General features: G+C 30.9%; 1 protein-coding gene across 4 annotated transcripts; it reads left to right on the plus strand.

Moving 5' to 3' along the window:
- The first annotated feature begins 2,616 nt into the window (after positions 1 to 2,616).
- LOC115723105 (protein PTST, chloroplastic) lies at positions 2,617 to 7,355 on the plus strand. Of its 4 annotated transcripts, none has more exons than XM_061103940.1 (9): positions 2,617 to 2,742; positions 2,848 to 2,924; positions 3,026 to 3,059; positions 3,284 to 3,581; positions 3,712 to 3,801; positions 5,442 to 5,510; positions 6,441 to 6,546; positions 6,786 to 6,858; positions 6,957 to 7,355. In XM_061103940.1, coding segments are annotated over exons 3-9 (657 nt in total). In that variant the 5' UTR covers positions 2,617 to 2,742; positions 2,848 to 2,924; positions 3,026 to 3,039; the 3' UTR covers positions 6,958 to 7,355. The 4 variants fall into 4 exon arrangements, with proteins under 4 accessions (XP_060959923.1, XP_060959922.1, XP_030508391.2 ...); XM_061103939.1 differs by having other exon boundaries at positions 2,619 to 2,742; positions 3,026 to 3,112; positions 6,786 to 6,874; XM_030652531.2 differs by having other exon boundaries at positions 2,620 to 2,742; positions 6,786 to 6,874.
- Positions 7,356 to 21,556: the final 14,201 nt, after the last annotated feature.

Here is a 21,556-nt window from a genome sequence, read left to right on the forward strand (position 1 = left end):
TTCTAAGAGTGGATTCAACGAGGAATTAATAAGTAGGGATTTACTTAGTAAATTCGGTTCACTTATTGGAAGCTCAGCATATAGCTCCATGGTCCCCATTCTAGTTGAGACTATACTGCTTGTAAGACTCAATAATTGATTTGTGATTAATCAATTATAATTCTAAAGTTAGACTATGTCTAATTTGTGAATTTTCACTAAGCAGGGGCGAAATTGTAACAAAAGAGATTCTAGGTTTATTTATTAATTAATAGACTTTATATGTCTAATTAATAATTAAATTAAATGACAATATTATTTAATAATAATCTATTTTAGTTATTAAATAATTAGTTTTGACATTTAAATGGTTAGAATTGGAAAATTGGCGTTTTTGAGAAAATAGAAATAAAAATTGTGAAAACTGCAAAATCCAAGTAAGGCCCATTAACACCTATGCCCGACCACTTGGATAGCTTTTTCCAATTAATATTTTTATTATCTTAATGCTAAATAATTACTAACCTAAACCTAGTAGTTGCCTATAAATAGAAAGTGATGGCTCAGTCAAATAACAAGTTTTCATAACCTTTTCTCAGAAAATCAATTTTTTCAGAAACTGAGCCTTCCCTCTCTCTCTATAGCCGAACCAACCCTCTCTCTTTTCCTCTTCATAATTTCGAAACCCTCAGTGATAGAGTAGTGCCCACACACAACAAGTGGTACCTCAATCATAGATTGGAAGACTGTGAAGGATCACACACAAAGAGAAGGACATTCGGGCTCAGATCTTGATAATACTCTGCGACAGAAAGGATACAAGGGTTAGAGATCTAAGTGGAAGGAGACATTATTCCGCTGCAACCAATGTAAGGTTTTCTTAACTTTATATGTGTTTATTTATCGTTTTAGAAAGTTCATATTTAGGGTGTTAAACAACATACTTGTGAGTAGATCTAAGATCCTGGTAAAATAAATTCCAACAAAATCATATTAGATTGAAATGGGTTTTATTTAGGGCATAAAATCCCAACAATAATCTCATAATCTCGCTGATTAAAATCCCCCAATAAAACCTAGTCACAGAGAAGCTTCACTGATCCAAGAATAAGTTAAGACCGAGAGATGTGGAAGTCTACCTCACCTTACTTCAACTTCCCGGACACAAAAGACTCATTACCACTCCGCGACCTGGAGTGATCCAAACTCAAAGTCTACCCAAATGATAACCGGATGGGTACTCGAAGGGCCTATCGCAAATGCTAACAGCCTAAGATTATTGCAGATATCTACCTTGGATGCAACCCAGATCACCCCAATGACAGTTATGCTTTTTGTGACACAGAATCAGATCTTGACCCTCGTGCCAAAACATGGTAGTGCGCGTAGCTCACACACTTTTTTGCCAGACGGTTATTCCAGGCATCTACTTTTGAAGGTTAAACCCCAATTCTCCAGCTATTTTAACACACGAGCACAATTCTTTCCAAGGGGCCCAACATTCAACTCTTTTTTGCATGTATGTTACTCCAATAGTGGGCTTTTTGTAAAAACCCTAGGTGGGTCATGGGTATGTCCATACCTATCCTTAGCCTATAAATACCCTTCTATTTCCATACGAATGGAGGATCACAACAAAAATAACCAAACCTCTGCTAAGATTATTCTAGGCTTTTCTCTTCTTCAAGAGAAACAAAGGATACATGATTAGGGTTTCTTGCTGAAAACATTGTAAAAACATCAAAAACACCCTTTGAGGCTAATAGACTGACTCGTGGACTAAGGCTAATTAACACCTGAACCACGTAAAAATCTCCATCTCATTTAAATTTGTATTTTATTATTTCTTAAGTTCTTAAATAGTTAGTTTCCAAAAATATCGATAAACAAGTTACATTTTAATTTCCACTAAGTAGTTTGTTTATTTTCTTAAGACATCTAAAACTTTATCGAGACAGAAATTTTATAAATAGAGAGGTTGAAATAGTTTTGTGAAATTTAAATAGATTAATTTTAAATAATTTAAAAGTGAATCTTTATTTGGATAGACTTTAAAAAAATTTAAAATAATTTTGTGATACATTCAAAATAGATTTATGATTGGTTTTAGCTTGGTGGGTTATTAATTTTAGACTATTTTATTCCATTAAAATGTTATCAATAATAGGTTATATAAATAGTCAAACCAAAGGAGTTTCATTTTAGTGATTGACTCTTTTACAAATTTCTTATAATGATTTTTTCGGTTAAAAATTAAAAGTACTTATTACTTTTAAATTATTTTTCTTTTTCGTTAGGCAAAGCAGTAGCATACTGGTAAGTTTGCATTGGGCTCAAGATGTGAGACTTCTAGTGGAAAGGGTTTTTGGTCTCAATTTTAGAGGGTCATGTACATGAATGAATTGAGGATTATCTGATATTAAAGTTTTATTGTTTAATTTTCTTCAAGCATCTTTTAGAATAGATAATGAACTTTTTTGGATGGAAGAAACCCCACATCTTGTGTAATTTTGTTACCTTAGTTATTTTAACATTTATTAGTTACTCCTAAAAAAAATGTATATTGTCTAATTTTTTTAGTGCAAAAATTAGAAATAATTTAAGATCATAAAATGACATTAGTCTAATTAATTTATATATTAATCAATATTTATTTTGGCTTGGTATTTATTGGTGGTACCTCGTACACCTTATCAATATCCCCAATCCATGTCTCACTAAACTGAACTGAATGTGAAACGCTTTCGTCAAAAACGAAATGAGGTTAATAAACAGAGCACAATGTTTCTGCTATATCTTTATAAATTAGAAATCTGAGTTTTGGATTCCATTATCATTGAGCAGAGGTATAATCGTTATGTTTCGCAGCTCAAATGCTTTCTCGGACTTGTTTGTCACAGTGGTCAACGTTTGATTTCTGTTCGTGAACTTCATTTTGTACACAGGTTTGATTTCAAATGCTTTTTTCTAACTTACTTTCTTCTGTTCAAGAAATGGGGCTCTTATTAATTTATTATTATTATTATTAATTTATTTCTATTTTCAGTTGGGATTTTCAAGATGGAGGTGGGTTCAACAAGGTAGGTCTTTTCAATGTTTCCTGAATGCATTGCTTAGTTGTCTCTTCTTCATGGTAAATATTTCCAATACAAGCTATGGTGTATTTTGACATTTAGGTTCTTTGTTGGTGAGAATTATGCTTTGGCTATGATTCTTCTGTTAATTTTTGGTTCAAGAATTTTAAGAATAACTTGATTCGACATTGTTTCAATGAGCTTATCGTACTTTCTTGTAATTGGTCTAGGTGCTGTCTTGTAAAACAAGCACCATGTTTTTCCCGGAATACAAGAACATTTTGTAAGGAAAAATTTCACCATTTGCCATATAACATGGCTTCCTGTAATTTGAAGATGGGCCATCAGAGGTTGAATGAGTCTCAAGCTAGGCATCATTTGAGTTATGTGTGTCAGAGGTTGTATTGTATGCCTATTAACGTTGAGGAGTCTTCATCTCTAGAATCGGAATTTAGTCCAAATGATGAAGAGTCGACATCTAAGGATTCACCAGAGGAGTTTCTTGCTCAACCAATAAGCAGTAACGCGGTATGCGCATTGCTACCACATCAACCTGATTGGAACCTTTGTTTTATCATTAGATTGGATGTAATGAAGTCTTATTGATTTGTCTGTTCTTTAGTTCCTAATGTAATGTAAAGCTATGTTGAAATCACAGCTGAAGGCTCTGCTTGCTGACTCTGAGAGGGCGAACCTTCTTAGAAAATTAAGTGAAGCCAATCAACAAAACAGGTTCCTCAAGCGGCAGGTACAATTCATGCAGTAGTTCACCAGCTTACATTGTCTTTTTGTCTTCTACTAATGTGCACATTGATTTGGTTGGGTTCTGTTCCTACTTATTATGATCACATGATAGTGAAAAATATGTGACCCGATATTAAGTTTTGAAGCTTAGGTTAACATGTTTCTTAGTTGTGGAGAAAATATAGCTTGAAGGCCTGGATGTTACATTTGAAATGGAGGTTGAAAGAGAAGATGGATTTACCTAAGAGGGTTACCTCAAATTCTCAGGCATGTGGTTTGCTTCCACAAGGTCTGAGGTTCAAGTCTCTGCTAGGTACCTGCAATTGCTATAGTTTCTTGGTCAACAAATATTGTAGGGTTAGGCATGGAGGCTAGTTTTTTTAATTTAAAAAAAGAGGATGGGTGAATGGTAAAAAAATAAATAATATGCATAAGCTTTTTTACTTTGTCAAGCTTTTGAAATGGTGAGCTTAAGAGAAAAGAACATTGAACTTGATATCCGAAGCCCCGTGTTTTGCATATGCTTGAAATTTTGGCACTTAAATAGCTCACCCAATTTTTGATATAAACTAATCTACTGAGGAAACTCTGGATGTTTACTTTTATTTTCAGTAATGTATGTCACAATGAAATTCTGTACTATCATGTATTCTTGATGTGGTGAAAGAGATGTGCTCCTGGGAGAAAATCTAAAAGGATAAGGATAGTATTAGTTGAGTTCAGTCCATATAAAACACCCCTGTTTAGAATTTAACATTTTAGATAGGCCTTCTATAAGGTTTACTTATGCTAGGAGAAAGAAATATGTTTAGAGGTATGTGTTGGACAAGAGTAAAGTGGGAAAGTGAGGCTTATAGGGTAATGAGGTCTGATTGGTGCATTGGATAGATAGAAAATACTCTAGCAGAAGCATTTAGGCTTCAACTGTGCATCCCATTTTCCATGTTTCACAGCTTTACAAGGCTGCTGGGTTTCAGTCTTTTAGACTCTTTTCCTATGCTTCCACTCTGCAGTAAAATGTTGATCTGGAGCTAGTTGCTGAATCTGCTGCAATTCTTGGATTGTGTCCAGCTTAGTTAAGAATGGCGATGATCTACATTTCACACGGCACATGATTCCATGGATAGTTTCATTCGACATCGTGATGGAGGACATAGCTTACGATCTTCCCCCGTTTTAAAAAATGATGAATCAGGACATCATACTCACTGTTTTCCTAAAGTTCTTATTCAATGGAGGATCTGCCATCTTCTGATGCAACTTGGGGGTAATGATAAGGGCTCCTGTAAGGTTTACGACAAAGAAATATGCTTAGAAGTATATGTGGGACAAGGGTATAGTGGGAAAGAGACTTTTTGGGCTGTGGTGGATTTCCTAAATTGAATAAATAGTTAGTTATTCTCTAGCTGGCGTATTTGAGGGGAGTGGAATGAGGTTACTGTGGACCATCTCACTATTTTGTAATTGTACAAGCTCTTTCTTGTTGGGAGAGTCCAGGTCCTATCTATTTCACATTCAATGAAAGACTACACATTCCATTTTCTATCCTTTTGTTTTTGGTTACTATCCAATCAGGGCATTTAAATTTAAATTTACTGTTAACAAAAGCCTATAAACCTTAATCGTCTATCTGTTATATTGCAGCTGCATGTAAAGGAGGAAGCCTTGGTGGAATTCAAAAGTGAACTTGCTGTAATTGAACTTGAAATTCAGGTACCACCACAATCTTCTCTTCTCTGACTTTTCTGCATGAGTACAGTGTTCTCTTCTCACCAGAGCAATTCCAAGGTCTACGTTATTATCACATTTGTGTGTTCCTATAATGTCTGGATTTCATAGCATAGGAGTTTTGAAATTGTTTTTATGCCCATAATTACCACATATATCCATCAAATGTCATATTTAAAGCTATTACACCGAATAGCCAATTCCTATAAAAATGAATGCCTGCCCTCATCAGATCATTTACATTTTCAATGTGTCCAAAACTGCTACCTTTTGAGGTCTACCATTTCAGTCATTAGATTGCGTGCATAATTTATGAATCAGTAGTTAGTAGTTGATTATAGAGCTGTTAGTAATTCATAATTATTCTGTAAAACTATCTAGATAACATATTTTGGACTGGTTGGATACTTGGATGAGCTTAAATAATTACATTTTTGAAGAGCAAAGTTTCTTGTTGTAAAAAGATACAGCGGGAGAGTAAGTGTAATGTTCTCTTTATACGTGACATCAATCTTACAAGAACTTACTAATCTTATATCCTTGGCAAGTCATACTCTTCATTTTCACTAGGTCCCAGAAACACTTTTTTTGGCCCTGGTAGTTCGACCATCATTTAACTAGACACATCATTTCGTGTTGAAGACATTCGAACATCATTTCTAAGACACGTTTGAAAAGGAAGTCAAACATTACTTTGACTTAAGAAATTATTTTACCGTATGTTTTTGAATTTTTGACACTAATGTCTGCAAGCACGTGTTGGCCAAAAGTACTTGAAGAAATTGATTATTTAACATAAATATAATTCCACGAGACTTCTGTCAGCATGCATTTTATTGTTAAAAAATCTTTTCTAAGGCTACACTTTGTAGAATAATGTTGGGACATATTTAATCTTGTGAGTTGTTTGAACAGGCATTAGTCAAACTTGCAGAAGAAATAGCCAAGTCTGGCATTCCAAAGGGTTCGAGAAAAATCAACGGAAAATATATTCAATCTCACCTTCTTTCCCGACTTGAAGGTATAGACATGTTGGGTATTCTTATGATTGTTCGTATTATGTCCTCATGGTCTTCTGTTATTCAGTGATAGTAATGATCTCGTTATATCTGAATGTTCTTGGTACAAAGAAAATTGCATGTGTTAGCAAGTGTTTATGATTTATAACTTAATGTTCCCATTTGGTTGAGTAGGTCTTAATATTCTCAAGTCTTTAGAAATTTCGTTGAATATTTGTTTTGTCTTTATTGCAATTTGAAGCTGTGCTTGAGAAGTTAGAGGAGCAGGTCAAGGATATTGGTGCAGCACAATGCAAGGAGGTTCCCTTATTTTGGTATGGTATGGCAGAGGTGAGCTAGTACTTGTTTTGTGTTGTGAAAGTAGATTGTTGATTGTAAAATAGTGAAAGCATATTCTTGATTTTGGTATTAGAGTGTCCAAGTGATGGGAAGCTTTGACGGATGGAGCCAAGGAGAATATTTGTCATCAGAATATACAGGTTCTTACACCAAGTTCTCGACCACATTGATGCTGAGACCTGGAAAGTATGAAATCAAGTTCTTGGTGGATGGAGAGTGGAAGTTATCCCCAGAATATCCAATTGTTGGTGAAGGATTAATGATAAATAACTTGTTAACTGTCCAGTGAAATTCCTTGAGCCATGATGAGTCTATGTACAATTTGTAACTAGAATTAGATATAACATATATACCCAACCATTTTACATCTAACAGCTTTCCTAAGGTGCATCGTTTCACTTTGCACTGGTGAGGTTTTTGTGATAATAATGATCTTTCTATATTAAATGGATTGTTGCTGTTAACCCACTAATTACTGAAGATTTTACTTAGCAGTTAGCGGTTAATTAGTTGTTAGTTGTTATTAGACTTACTACTTTTCTGTCTGTATTATAATTCTTGGTCTATAAATAAAGGAACTTAGCCCTTTTTTTAGGCAAGCTTTTAGCTCATAATTCCTGCTCTGTTCTCTTTGTTTTCTCTCTTCTTGTTCTCGCTTCTAGCATCTTTTTTATAAGTTTTACCTTCTATATGGTATTATCGTCTTTGACTAATGTCAATGGAGTCTTCCACTCAATCCTCTAGCCTCAACGACTCTTGCTACTTCTACTCCTTCCTCGATTACCTAGAATCCATTCGTGAATTCACTATCTTCTTCCCTTACCCTATAGCTTGATCACATCAACTAATCTTGGAAATCTCATGTAGTTCCTACAGTAATAAGTCACGACCTTGATTAGATTCTATTCTTTGATGTTTCTCCTCCAACGAATTTAGTTACTGGAACTCCTAATTCGGAGTATCTTCAATGGAAAAAGAAGGATCAATTCTTGCTTTCTTGGCTTCGGTTGTCGATGTTTGAACCAATTCTTGCCTCTGTAGCTACATTTACCACTTCTCACTCAGTTTGGAGAGCTTTGGAACAACGATTCTCTAGCCAAACAAAGGCTCGCTTACTGCAATTGAAGGGCATATTCTCTCATCTTTAGAAAGGAAACTTATCCATTGTTGAAAATGTGATAAAGCTCAAGCTGCTGCAGATGCTCTCGAAATTGTTGGATCTCCTGTGAACACTTAGGATCTTGTTTGCAACTCTTGAATGGTCTTGGTCTAGAATTTGATCCAGTTGTGTTTGGAAAAACATCTCGCAATGACCTTCTTTCCTTTGAGGAAGTCCAGGCCCTATTGCTCTCGCATGAAACCAAATAGGAACCCCACAGTAATGTTTCAGATTTGTCTCTCAAAATGCAAGCCAACTTGAGTCTAAACTCATCAAGAATTGGTGGATTTCAAGGATCCGATAGAGGACACATTGGTGACATGGGTCGTGGTCGCCCCTTTGGTCGTGGAGCTGGTTCTACACTTCTGTGTAAAGTGTGTCTTTGATTTGGGCACATAGCCGCCGTTTGCCACTATCGGTTTGACAAAAATTGGGTCACTCCCAAGTATGGTAGTTCTTCTTCCTCTCAAGCCTTCTTAACTGAACTTCACACTCCTCATGATCCGCAGGCACTGAAAACTACTATGATTCTTGAGATTGGTGATGATGATCTCTGGTATGTGGACATTGGCGCAACAAACCATGTCTGTTTTGGTTAAAACAATTTGGATTCTACCATACCCTACCATGGAACTGAAACTCTTGCCGTGGGTAATGGTAAGAAATTACTTATTTCTCACATTGGCCATTCCATTATTCCCTCCTCTACAGATTCATGTCCTTCACAACTCAACAATAATTTACAAGTGCCTTCAATTCAAAAGTATCTTGTTAGTGTTTCTTAGCTCACCACTGACAATGATGTCTTTCTTGAATTTCATAAGTTGTGTTGTTTTGTTAAGGACAAGCTAATAGGGAGAGTGCTTCTTAAAGGAAAGGCTAAAGATGACTTATATCAGCCTGGGAATGCATCCAGTTCTGCCTTATAGTGTCACTTTACTACCTCTTCTAAAGAGTCCAATTCATTTTGTAATTGTCAGTCTAGTGTAATAGCAGAATCTTGTACCCCTCAAGGAATAAATAAAAGGATTTCTTGTTTCTTTGATAATTCCCTACAAGTATTTTCTATTTCTAAATTCAATGATATCAACCATTGGCATTGCAAACTTGGCCATCCTGCTAAAAATACCTTAGCTAAATTGTTACCACACATTCCACACACTGGCTCAATCAAGGTATTACAGTTTTGTACTGCTTGTCGTCAAGGAAAAAGTCACAAGTTCCTATTTTCCACCTCCAATAATAGGGCCACTTAATGTTTAGCACTTATCAATACTAATTTATGGGGTCCTTCCCATATTGTGTCTAAAGATGGCTTCAAATACTATGTTCATTTTTTAGATGATTATAGTAGATACTGCCGGATATTCCATTTAACACTTAAAAAACAAGCCTTAGACTTGTTCATAAAGTTTAAGATTCTTGCAGAAAAATAAATTGGTTTACTAATCTAAAGCGTTCAAACTGATCGGGAAGCTGAATACAGACATTTTGCTCAATTCTTAGCTGACCAAGGTATCCACTTTCAGCATCCTTGTCCAACAACAAGTGAACAAAATGGCCGTGCTGAGCGCAAACACATACACATTACAGAATTTGGTCTCACTTTATTGGCTCACTCTGGTTTAAGCATGGATTACTGATGGTATGCCATGTCATGTGTTGTTTTTACTATAAACAGACTTCCCACACCAGTTCTTGACAATATTAGTCCCTATGAATATATGTTTGGCAAGAAATCAGATTACAACATTTTGAAACCATTGGTTGCAACTGTTTTCTTCATCTAAGACCCTATAATGAACACAAACTTGAACTAAGGTCTCAACAGTGCTTGTTCTTAGGGTATTCCTCCCATCACAAAGGTTATTTGTGTGAACATCAAGATGGAATGATCTATATATCGAGACATGTTACATTAAATGAGAGACACTTTCCTGCACTCTCCAACAACAGTATCTCCTCACAACAACAGGTACCTTACTCATCTCAAGCTCTTACTTTTAGCTTTCAAACTATTGATGTTCCTCAATGCACTAACTCGGGTTTTGTGGCTTCTGATCCAACAAATCCTACCTTTTCTATTGAGGAAAATCCACCCAACATAATACCACATCAAATTCCTCCAACACACCAACATTATCCCACAAATGAACCACAAAATCCCCATCATCTAATTCCCATAAATTTTACTGCTACAAACACCATACACAATGACACAAATACCTGTCCAATACCTGTTGCACCAACCAGAACCTCTGACACTAAAACACACACCAATCCCATACCTGTTAGAAAAACTAGAACCTCAAACACTGAAACGCGCACCAATCCTATACCTGTTATAGAAACCAGCACCTTAAACATTGAAACACACACCAATGACATAGTTGTTGCAGCCACCAGAACCCCAAACACAAATCACACCAATCCCATACTTGTTGCTAAAAATAGTATCTCTATGGTTGATCCTCAACATTACAATAACCCTATCCCAATTCCCATTCCTGCAATAACTACTCAAGATGACTGGTATCTCTATCCTAGCCATACAAGCTTTGACAAGAACTCAGAAAATGCAGACTAGATCTCTAAGTGGGATAAGAAAACCTAAAGCTTACAATGCAACAAAATATCCCTTACTCGAATCACTAATTCCATCAGAACCCAAAAGTACAGCTACAACCCTTAAAAATCCTCAGTGGCTTAAGTCTATGAACAAAGAATTCGTTGCCCTCAAGAATGTGGGAACTTGGACACTTGTTCCTTATTCACTAGAGATTTCAGTGATTGGCAATAAGTGGATACATAAATTAAAGCTCAATGCAAATGACACTCTTCAAAGGCTCAAATCAAGACTGGTTGCTAAAGGATATTTGCAAACACTAGGGATAGATTATGAGGGAACTTTTTTTCCTGTTGTTAAACTTGCCACAGTGAGGATCATTCTCACTTTAGCCATTTCTCTCAATTGGATGTAAGCAATGTTTTTCTCAATGAAAAATTATATGAGACTGTGTTTATGAGTCAACCTGAATGATTTGTGGGTCTAACGAAACCTTCACATGTTTTTCAACTCCACAAAGCTCTTTATGGGCTGAAATAGGCTTTCCGTGCCTGGGATCAAACATTAAAAGATAAACTACTAGAATAGGGGTTCTTTGCATCAAAATTTTACACTTCATTATTCATTTATGGCTCGGGCAACAACCTCATCATTCTATTAGTCCACGTTGAGGACTTTTTGGTAACAGGACCAAATGATCTTCTCATTACTCGACTTATTTCTGATCTTAACAAATCTTTTTCTCTAAAAGATTTAGGTCTGGTTCATTATTTTCTTAGAGTGGAGATATATCGATATTCAACTGGCATGGATCTCTCACAAATCAAATATAATACAAATTTACTTGTTCGACTTAACATGGAAGGAGCCAAAGCATATGCCCATCCAAAAAGTTCATCTACTAAACTATCTCTTACAAAAAGAGAGTCATTTCATGATCACACTCTTTACAGAAGTATATTGGGCGCTTTGCAATATCTCAAACTCATAAGACTGGATGTGGCTATCATTATAAATAAATTGAGTCAATTCATTCATGCCTCTGCATCCATACATTGGGAAGCTTGCAAGCGACTCATGAGATATCTCAAAGGTATTGTCCATCATGGATTACATCTCACACCAACCTCAACATTGACTTTAGAAGGTTACTCGAATGTTGATTGAGCTTCCTGCATTAATGACAGACGAAGTACAAAAGGCTATGTGATGTTTTTTAGAGGTAATCTGGTGTCATGGTCTGTAAAGAAGCAGCAGGTTGTTGCATGATCTAGTAGTGAAAGTGAGTTCAGGGCTTTTGGCTAATGCTAGTGCCAAAATGAAATGGTTAGTTGCCCTCTTATCTAAGCTTCACATTTCTTCTCAACAATGTCCAATCTCTTAGGTAGACAATCAAAATGTTGCTGCTATTGTTGTAAACCTAGTGTTTCATTCTCGATCAATACATATTGAGATTGATTTAAATTTTGTAAGGGATCTCATAATGTTAAAAAAATTATCAATTCGATCCGTTCTAGTTATAGACCAAGTTGCTGATGCTTTAACAAAGCCTCTTTCAACTGATCGAATGCTCTATCTACAGTCTAAACTCAAGATGTCTGACATACCTTTTCGTTTGAGGAGGGATGTTAACCAACTAATTACTGAAGCTATTTTTTAACATTTAGTGGTTAATTATTTGTTGTTAGTTGTTATTAGAATAACTACTTTTCTGTTAGTATTTCTTTGTAATTCTTGGTTTATAAATAAAGGAACTTAGTCCTTTTTCTAGGGAAGCTTTTAGCTTATAATTTCTGCTCTGTTCTATCTGTTTTCTCTCTTCTTGTTCTTGCTTAGCATCTTCTTCATAGATTTTACCTTCTACAATTGCGTATTTAGAAAAATGATGACACATATATATTATGGTAGAATCTTCGACACAAATCTGTTTCCATGGCAACCTCCTCCTCTCAATAGCCTAAAAATGAATGTTGATGTTGCTTTTGATTCTCTAAGGAATAAAATTAGTTTGGGTGTTATCATTCGAGATTATTTGGATATGTTAAGGCTGCTCTTTCAAAACAGGTTCTAGGGTGTTATGAACCACAAGAGATGGAAGCGAAAGCACTGTATCATGGTTTGTAATGGGCGAGAAATTTTAATTTGAGTGTATCTTTAGTGGAAATAGATTCTATAATTCTTGCTAAATCCCTTAATGCTTTAACACCAAACCATTCTTTGTTTAAAGATTTATTTGTGGATGTTAAAAGTCATTTATCCTATCTCTTTATAGTTTGTGTTTTTCATGTTCGGCATAATTCAAATCAAGCCGCTCATGGATTAGCTAAACAAGTTTTAGTGTTGGATACTAATTGTATTTAGCTAGAGGAAATTTTCTTTGCTCTTTTCTCTGTTATTGTTAATTACTCAATTTAATTTAAAATAATTGTTTTTTTTAAAAAAGAAATCTTCGACACAATATATATTTTGTGTTGTACTTGCACTCTACAGTTGCTTCATGCGCGTGAATAGTTATAGTTTTGATGTATTATTGTTATTATTATTATTATTATTATTATTATTATTAACTTTATAATAATATTTCAACACCAAAGTTACCAAAGTATGAAAAATATTCAAAGATGAGCTCAAGTTTGTCATAACCGCAGAGGTGCACCGTGGAGGTGGAATGTGGGGAAAAATATTAAAAAGAGAGTTGGATGGCTTAGACGATTTCTACGAAAGAGCAGATAAATACATCCGTGTGAAGGAAGGAAACAGAGTCTTGAGAGAAGATACCACTGAGTGTTCTTCGGGAAGCTTGTCAGATCCTTACAAAGTTTATTAGAAGATACTCCCAATACTTATAAGCCGACACATTCAAGTGAAGCCACCAATCAACGACCCGTAAAAATCAAACATTCAAGATGCTCCTCAAAGTTAAATTCACCATACGAGAAAGCGTTCCTAGCACTGCAAGTTCACCTTTAGTACATTACACTAAATTAAAGAAGGCACTTAGGTCGATCTCTGAACATAACATATGTATTAAGGCGATCACATATTTGCCTTATCAATGGAATGTTTTCACTTTACATATGGCATTCATCACTCTCCACATGCCTGATTAACTTGCTCATTATACTTATCAATTGAAATCGCCAAAGTTAAGGGATAAAAACTCTTAGGACTATAGCGATCGACTACCCCTAACAGTCAAAGAAAACAATGAAAGCCTAAAGATAGTACCACAAGAAAGAGCCCTTGCAATAATGAGAGGGATGTTCCTCAAGGTTAGTCCTAAAACACGTGTAGGGAAATAAGTAAAAGTTGTGCAAAAGGTCGAGTTGGTTCACAGAATCATCATCTCCCTTAAAATATTGAAAGCAAAAGGTTGAGTCGGTTCATAGAACCATCATCTCACGTAAAATATTTAAAGAAAAAAGGAATCTAATACGGTTACGGTTTAATCTCGCACACACTTAGAATAGTGTGTACACGTGTGAGAGTAGAGAGAGAGGGGGAGAGAGGAGTGAAAAATATCAATCCTATTTTCTCTCTAATTACCGCTCTTTATTTTCTTTGTTTATTGGCTTGTAAAAACTGTTATTATTTATGATGCTATATATCCTTATCTATAGTGTTATAAATAAAGTCATTAATCATTTATTTAAAATAAAAGATAAATATCTATTTGATTTGAATTCAAAATTTAAATTCAAATATTACCTAATAACCCAATATCAAAGTATCAGTAGTAGATCTTTTATTTTAATAATTATCATTTTAATTAAATAATTATCCAATAAGGTATTTACTTAATAATTAAAAGATATTGAATCTTAATTCAATTTAAATTATTTTAACTTAATAAAATAATTAAATCAACTTAATCATCACGTGTAGAATGGGCCTACATGTGTGGGCCATATTTTAAGGTTCAAAATTAATTTCTCAATTTTTCCACAAATAAGATTTATTATTTATTCTGACAATAAATAATAATTGATTAATTCTCAATAATCTCTTATTTCACAAGGATTAAAATAAATATTATTTTCTCTAAAATAATATATTTCTCTTTAATATTATTTAACAATAATATTATATTTAACTAATTAATATTGTTTTATCTAATTATACTAAATAGTTAAATACTATTAATTGTACAATTCATAATTGTCATAATTAATCAAAATAATAAATTTTCAAATTACTATTTTGCCCTTAAAAATTTATTTTCCATAGAAGTTAATTCTCACTCAAAATCCATTCATCAAATAAAACACTCATGTAGAATGTTGTATAGAGGTGACTCGAGGATCATTGACCTACATTTCAAAGCTCTATTAAATCCAAGATTACCATCAAATCTCATCAGCAGATTAATCTAGTTTATTAATTCTATTATTACTCCACTATAAATATAGAATTACACTCTTTTACAATATAGAATTATATTTACGAAATTTTTACTTGTAGCCTATTGATATAATCAATATTAGTAGTTCTCCATCTAATTATTAGTTCATAATTAAAGTTGGTCAAAATATTATTTTACCCTTCTAATTATCTCTTTATTCCTTATGTACCATTAAATCAATGTGAACAGTTAATCAATAACTTATTATACATTTGGATCCAATTGTTAGCACTCCTAGAATTAACACTCTAAGGGATTAATATTCAATCGTTAAGATAGCTTAGATTCCACTATTGTATAACATGTTTCCAGCCACTCATGTTATTAAGCTCTCAAAACAGAAGTTGTAAGAATCATCTTCTCTCAGAAACTTTAACAAGTGAATCAAAGAACTCAATGAATACAAACAGGAGTTCATGTATACTAAAGATTCAGGCTGATCTGCTAATGATCATCATTGTGAATGATAAACTCTTTTCATGGTAAGCAACAAGTTTGATGAAAGATGTTTATTTCATATCGGTCTAGTCATGCATAATCTAATTATACACAGTACCTTTACTACACGTCCATTCACATATGTGATCCAAATTGAAATCACACACACACACACACACACACACACACACACACACACACACACACTAGAAGTATAGTGTATTGTAAATTGTACTTAGTAGTTCCATATTAAAGATTCCCTGAACTTTAATATACTACCGATTTATTTTATTCATATCGTATAATCTCGTATAATCTTAATTCTCTTGTACATCCTTACAAGATTATACATTCTTCATATGAATAATGATTTTTTTTTTTATATTTAATAATTATACACTTATAATTAATATATCATTTATCTTATAATTGTAATTTATATATTCTCTAAGATATTATCCATTAATTACTTACTTTTATGACATAAATCCCAGTAATCTCCCACTTGCACTAAAAATAAGTGTTGCTTATTCTATAACTCTTGTAGATGCAACATCTCATTTGATTATTCAGGCTAAGTCATATGAACGAGACATCCACATTATAATGTAGCACCAGATCTCGGAGACCACCACATTATCATTGGATAAATATACAGAATTAGATTCTAGTATATTTAGTTTATTCATCCTTTTATTTTCTTCAGGTTTACTTTTTTTGATTAATCATTTAATATTCTCAATATTAAATATATGTGTTTATCCAAAATTTTATTTTAAAATTGATTAATCTAGAATCCTCCATTAGCCACATCTATTTGATTCTATTAATTAAGATAATAATAAACTCAATAGATTCCATGGATAATCAAGTCAGACGTATAGAATGAACCTTTTCATTTCATATCCTTATCAATCATTGATCACTTGTCATAACTAATTGATTCTCTTATTTAAGATTATATAATTAATAAGAATATTTATTTCTCATTTCTCAAACGATACTACAATATTTTCTTCAAATTAATTATCTCTTACAATTTTAAATTCTAGCAACCCTTTCAGAATGGATTCACCTCTTAAATGGTCTTTTAAATACACTCTCAGCATACTTAATACTTCCACTCAATTAGACAGTTTCTTATGAATAGTCTTTTAAATATAGTTTTAGTATACTTAATACTCCCACTCAATTAGACAATTACTTATTTATCCATCGTCTATGATCATTTTAATTAAGATTGTTCTTAATTTTAATTTGAAATTTATTACTTGTTTAATCTCATTATACAAGTATCCCTTAATTTCGATAGTTAAACAATTATGATATTCAAAACTTGTATCTCTTTGACTATTTATTTCAAATTGTTTATCCAATACTTTATAACATTCCTATTTCCTATTGTATTATTAAATCCATATTTAATACTATTTTTATTAGTAATTATTAATTAGAGATATCTATCACTATATTCTCCAAGAATATTTGATATCTAATAATTAATAATTTATTATATTATTTGAATTCAATCTCATCAAAATTTAAATCTGAATATAATAACTTAGATTTCTATCTTATGAAGTCAATGACCAAGTCATCCTTCTTATCATAGATATTTAATAGAACTTTCTCATATACCATTTTATTGATTATTGTAATCAATATAATTTTAGTAAGGTTTAAAATTTTCACTTATTAAAATTCAATATTTAATATCATCTTAATGTATTGAATAATTCAATGACACTATTAATGCATGATTATTGAATAATCATATTTCGACTCTAAAGTTTGAAATCAAAAAGTGTTAACTTTCCTATTAATTTCTTTTTCATTAAGGCTTTGATATTCTATATGTTAAAATATTCAGTAATTTAAATTAATTGGATATTCAAACTTTTTCTTTGTATATCTTGTATTTTAATAAATCTCATTCATTGAAATCTTTATAGTTCTATTGGAAATCATGATTTGATTTAGAAACACTATTGTTCTTATGAGGAACAATCTAGTTTTGTTAAAATGATCTTGTATTTTAATAAGTAGTATAATCCCACTAAAATATTTTATTACTTCTGAATTTAATTGATGGTCATGACTATTAAAATTTAATTTTAACTTTTGAAATTGTCCCTTTTTAATTATCATATATATTAAGATTTAATTGTATGAACTTTTTCTATCAATTGTTCTCAATCTTGATGTGGTCCAACCACATCCATTAAAACTTTATGTATTTAAATCATATCTCATATTGATTTAAATAGTTAGTTACAATCTGTTACTTTTAACAGATTTAACTTCTGAATGTTTAAATATTAGTTAATTTCAATTAGACATCTAATTGAATATACATGTTTCTACTGATGATTACTTAATGAATCATTGATTATACATGATTGGAATAGAATTCCATATCCATGTATATATTTGAATAGTAATTTAAACCTTTAAATTAAATCTCATTTAATTTTAAGTTTAATCATATAGAATTAAAATCGCAACTCATCTTAAAACTATAGATACTTTTATAAGTTAATATTGAAAATTGTTACTTATTTATTTTTAAGTCAAAATAAATAATTAATACATTTAAATTTGCTTTTAAAATTATAATATGAGCATTGAAATCTTTAGTTAACTTTGTACACTTAAGATTGCATATTAAATAAACTTTATTGAAAAAACATTAAGTGTTTAAAATAAAATTATTTAGATTAAAAACAAACATCAAATCTGCAACTAAGATTTAGAACAATAAACTAAATAAACTGTCTTTAAAATTTTAAATTATAGTTGACTTTTTCATTGCTCTTCTAAAATCTTCTTCCATCACAAACTTTGTAGAAGTCTCACTTTTTTGAATCATCTTTGTCTTCTGTTCACAAATTTACAAGTAAGAGAGAAAAATGTTAGTGGTTTAGAACAATTCAATCCACCATTGTTTAATAAGACAAGAAGAAAAGTAAATCATATTTACCTTCTTCTCTAGCTTCATAACTCTGTCAAAATATCCATCTTGTTAGGATGAGTATTTCTCTCATAGGAAAATTGATCATGAGCGACAATATACTTATTATGTACTGCCTTTTAGATGTCACAGGCATACACTAATAGTCATACCGATCTCTTATCTCTTCCTTAAATGAAGCAGCAAGATATACATAGCACGATCATTATCATCATGCCATTGGTTAAAAGCTCTCTTGAGTACGTATCCAGAATGTTTACACAATTTGATCCAGGGAGTTTTAACAGCGGCAAGGTGAAGAAGATTTTCTCTTTACAAGAGAAGCTCTATAAATTTGGATTGGAAGTTACCATCAAATTCAGTTACATAGTAATAGGGATATGTGTCAATATTGAATTGTTATTCCATTTTATATCGTTATTAGACTTTTAAAAAATAACTAACACGAAAAATATGGAATAGAATATAAATACAATATTAAGTACCATAAATAAAAAATAAATATTAAATTTGGAATTTAAATATGATGCATGAGAAAATTAAAAAAAATACATAAAACAACTTAGAAATTCCATGGTAAGATTATTCAAAGATTAAAGTTTTGCCTTAGGGTCGGTCAAATTAATTTCGAATAATCTACTAGACTTGTTCTTGTCTTTATTAATTGAAACTAAAATAATTCTTATTTTCTTAACAAAATAAAGTACTATTTATTTGGTCAAGTTATGTCCCCTAGTATCAAAGACATGGACATAACTTTATGAGTGTAACCAATTATTTCAGATTCTATGACTTAACTTAGTAGCACCGCCTTAAGGGTCGGTATCGCACTAAAATACATCACTTTGTCCTATCCATAAAGGAAGCCAACCTTTGCAATGTATGGTTCAACACTTTCCTTAGGGGGACGAAAACAAAGCCGTCTTGAGGTCCTCCCTATACCCTCAGTGTTGGACTAATAATGGAGATTGTGGATTTCATAACAGATGACAACCCTCTCCCACTCACTATTTTAAAATGTGTTTGTCTTTATAAAAATCTCTTTTAAAAAATTGATTTTAATCTTTAACCAAGTTGTAAAACATCACTTAAATTACTATAACATAGGTCTAAAAATAATTTAATTAATGCCATATTGCTTAGTGATTTTTGAAAATACCATATTTTGAAAAATATTAGTTAATTATGTGACTAACTCTTAAAGCAAGTCACTTGGTGTGTATTACCAGGTTATTAAACTAATTAATACAACCTAGTATTTTATGAAATTGATTTTTCTAAATTCAATGCACATAAAATATATAGGACAATCTTAAATAATCATGTATCTAATATGAGATGCATGATTATCAAAAGCAAACTATGTGAGATTTTATGTATGATAATTAAATATGTATGTACTAACAATTAGCAAACAATTAATTGATTATTAAATGAAATGTGAATTAAGTAAATATTGTGTATTTCTAAAAAAAATCTTTGAAATATAAGAAATAAACTACACTAAGAGCAGTCTCTCTCATAAAGAATTCTTCTTTGTTGTTGCTTGATGTAGCTTTAGGAATTTCACACCATCCTCCTTTGACCATTAATCTACTATTGGTTAATTAGAAGTACCATTTCTAATTACTAATTAATTTCATTAAATTAATTTAAATCTCATATATCGTCTTTATTAATTGTAATTAAATAATTAAGTAGTTGAAATTTATTTAATTATTTAGTTAGAAGTATTTTAAAATATTTCTAAAATAATTAATTATTACTAATTTTTAAAATTAATTATTATATACAATATATAATATATAGTTAGGTTTTAAAATAATTTTAATTAACTAACTATAAAACAAGATAAATGTACATTTATGTTAGTTTAAAATAATATTATAAAGGAAGAGGTTTCAATGGTTACATTTTTATTGTAACTATCACGGTTATATTTTTTTTTAAGCCATTGGATTACTATTAAATGATTGTGATTAATTTGGAAATTAAATAAAAATAAATAATAAATAACTTGTAACCTGAAAGTAACCTAATAATTTATTTTCTTATAAAACTTTAATTAAAATTACTTATATTTTAAAATTAAATTAATTATAATTATTAATTAACTATTTACAATTTATTAATATATAAGGATCTTTTAGTAATTTATTTTTTTTACTTAAATTATTTAAAATTTTATAGAAAAACTTTTTATAATTTAAAATTATACACATATAATTTCACAATTTTAATTTTATTATACTTATAATCTTAATTTTAAATTATTACATTTAATTATTTATTTTTTTATTTAAATATTTAAAAAGTAAAAAGTGAAATAAGTTGAAGGATTGTTTTTTAAAAAAAAATGGCTACACTTGTTATCGATGGACTAGCTTGAGGCATCATACTTAGTTCATCTAATTGTAATAAAATAATTAAACATCATTTAAAAATAACTAATTATTTAAAAATTTATTATAAGAAGAGAATTTTAATTTGTGTAAAAAGAAGTTTAATTTTTGTAAGAAAATAAATTTTATTGTAAATATTGTAATTAAATGGTTTAATTGTTAAAATAGTTAGAGTAAGGATTTAAATATAAATAAAAAAAATTATTTATAAATATTAAGTACTAAAATAGGTCTTGTTAAATATTTAATTAATTATTTTAAGAAAATAGTTAATTACAATTAATTAATTCTAAAAAAAGAATGTTTACCTATTAGGAACCTGCTATTACAGGTAAAAAAAAATGTAACCGTGATGGTTACAATAAAAATATAACTATTGAATAGTCACATATTATAAAATACTTTTGAAAAAAGTTATAACCACCTAGTTTTAGAAAAAATAGTTAATTTATTATATAATAATATAAACATAAATAACTATCCTTTTTATTTATAATAAATAATCAATTATAGGTTTATAACAAATTTTCAAAAAATATTATTTTAATATATTTTCAAAAAATATCACTAACCACTTTTCAAAAAAATATTATTTTTATATAGTGTACATATATATATCTTTTTTTTTTATAATAAAATATAATTTAAAAAATAAAATATCTTGATATCTGTTTTTTTAAAAAATGATAAATATATATACTCAAAAAATAATAAAACTACTTTTAGAAAAAAAAA

The sequence above is a fragment of the Cannabis sativa genome, chromosome 9 (genome assembly GCF_029168945.1).
Source record: "Cannabis sativa cultivar Pink pepper isolate KNU-18-1 chromosome 9, ASM2916894v1, whole genome shotgun sequence".
NCBI classification, from domain to species: Eukaryota; Viridiplantae; Streptophyta; class Magnoliopsida; order Rosales; family Cannabaceae; genus Cannabis; species Cannabis sativa.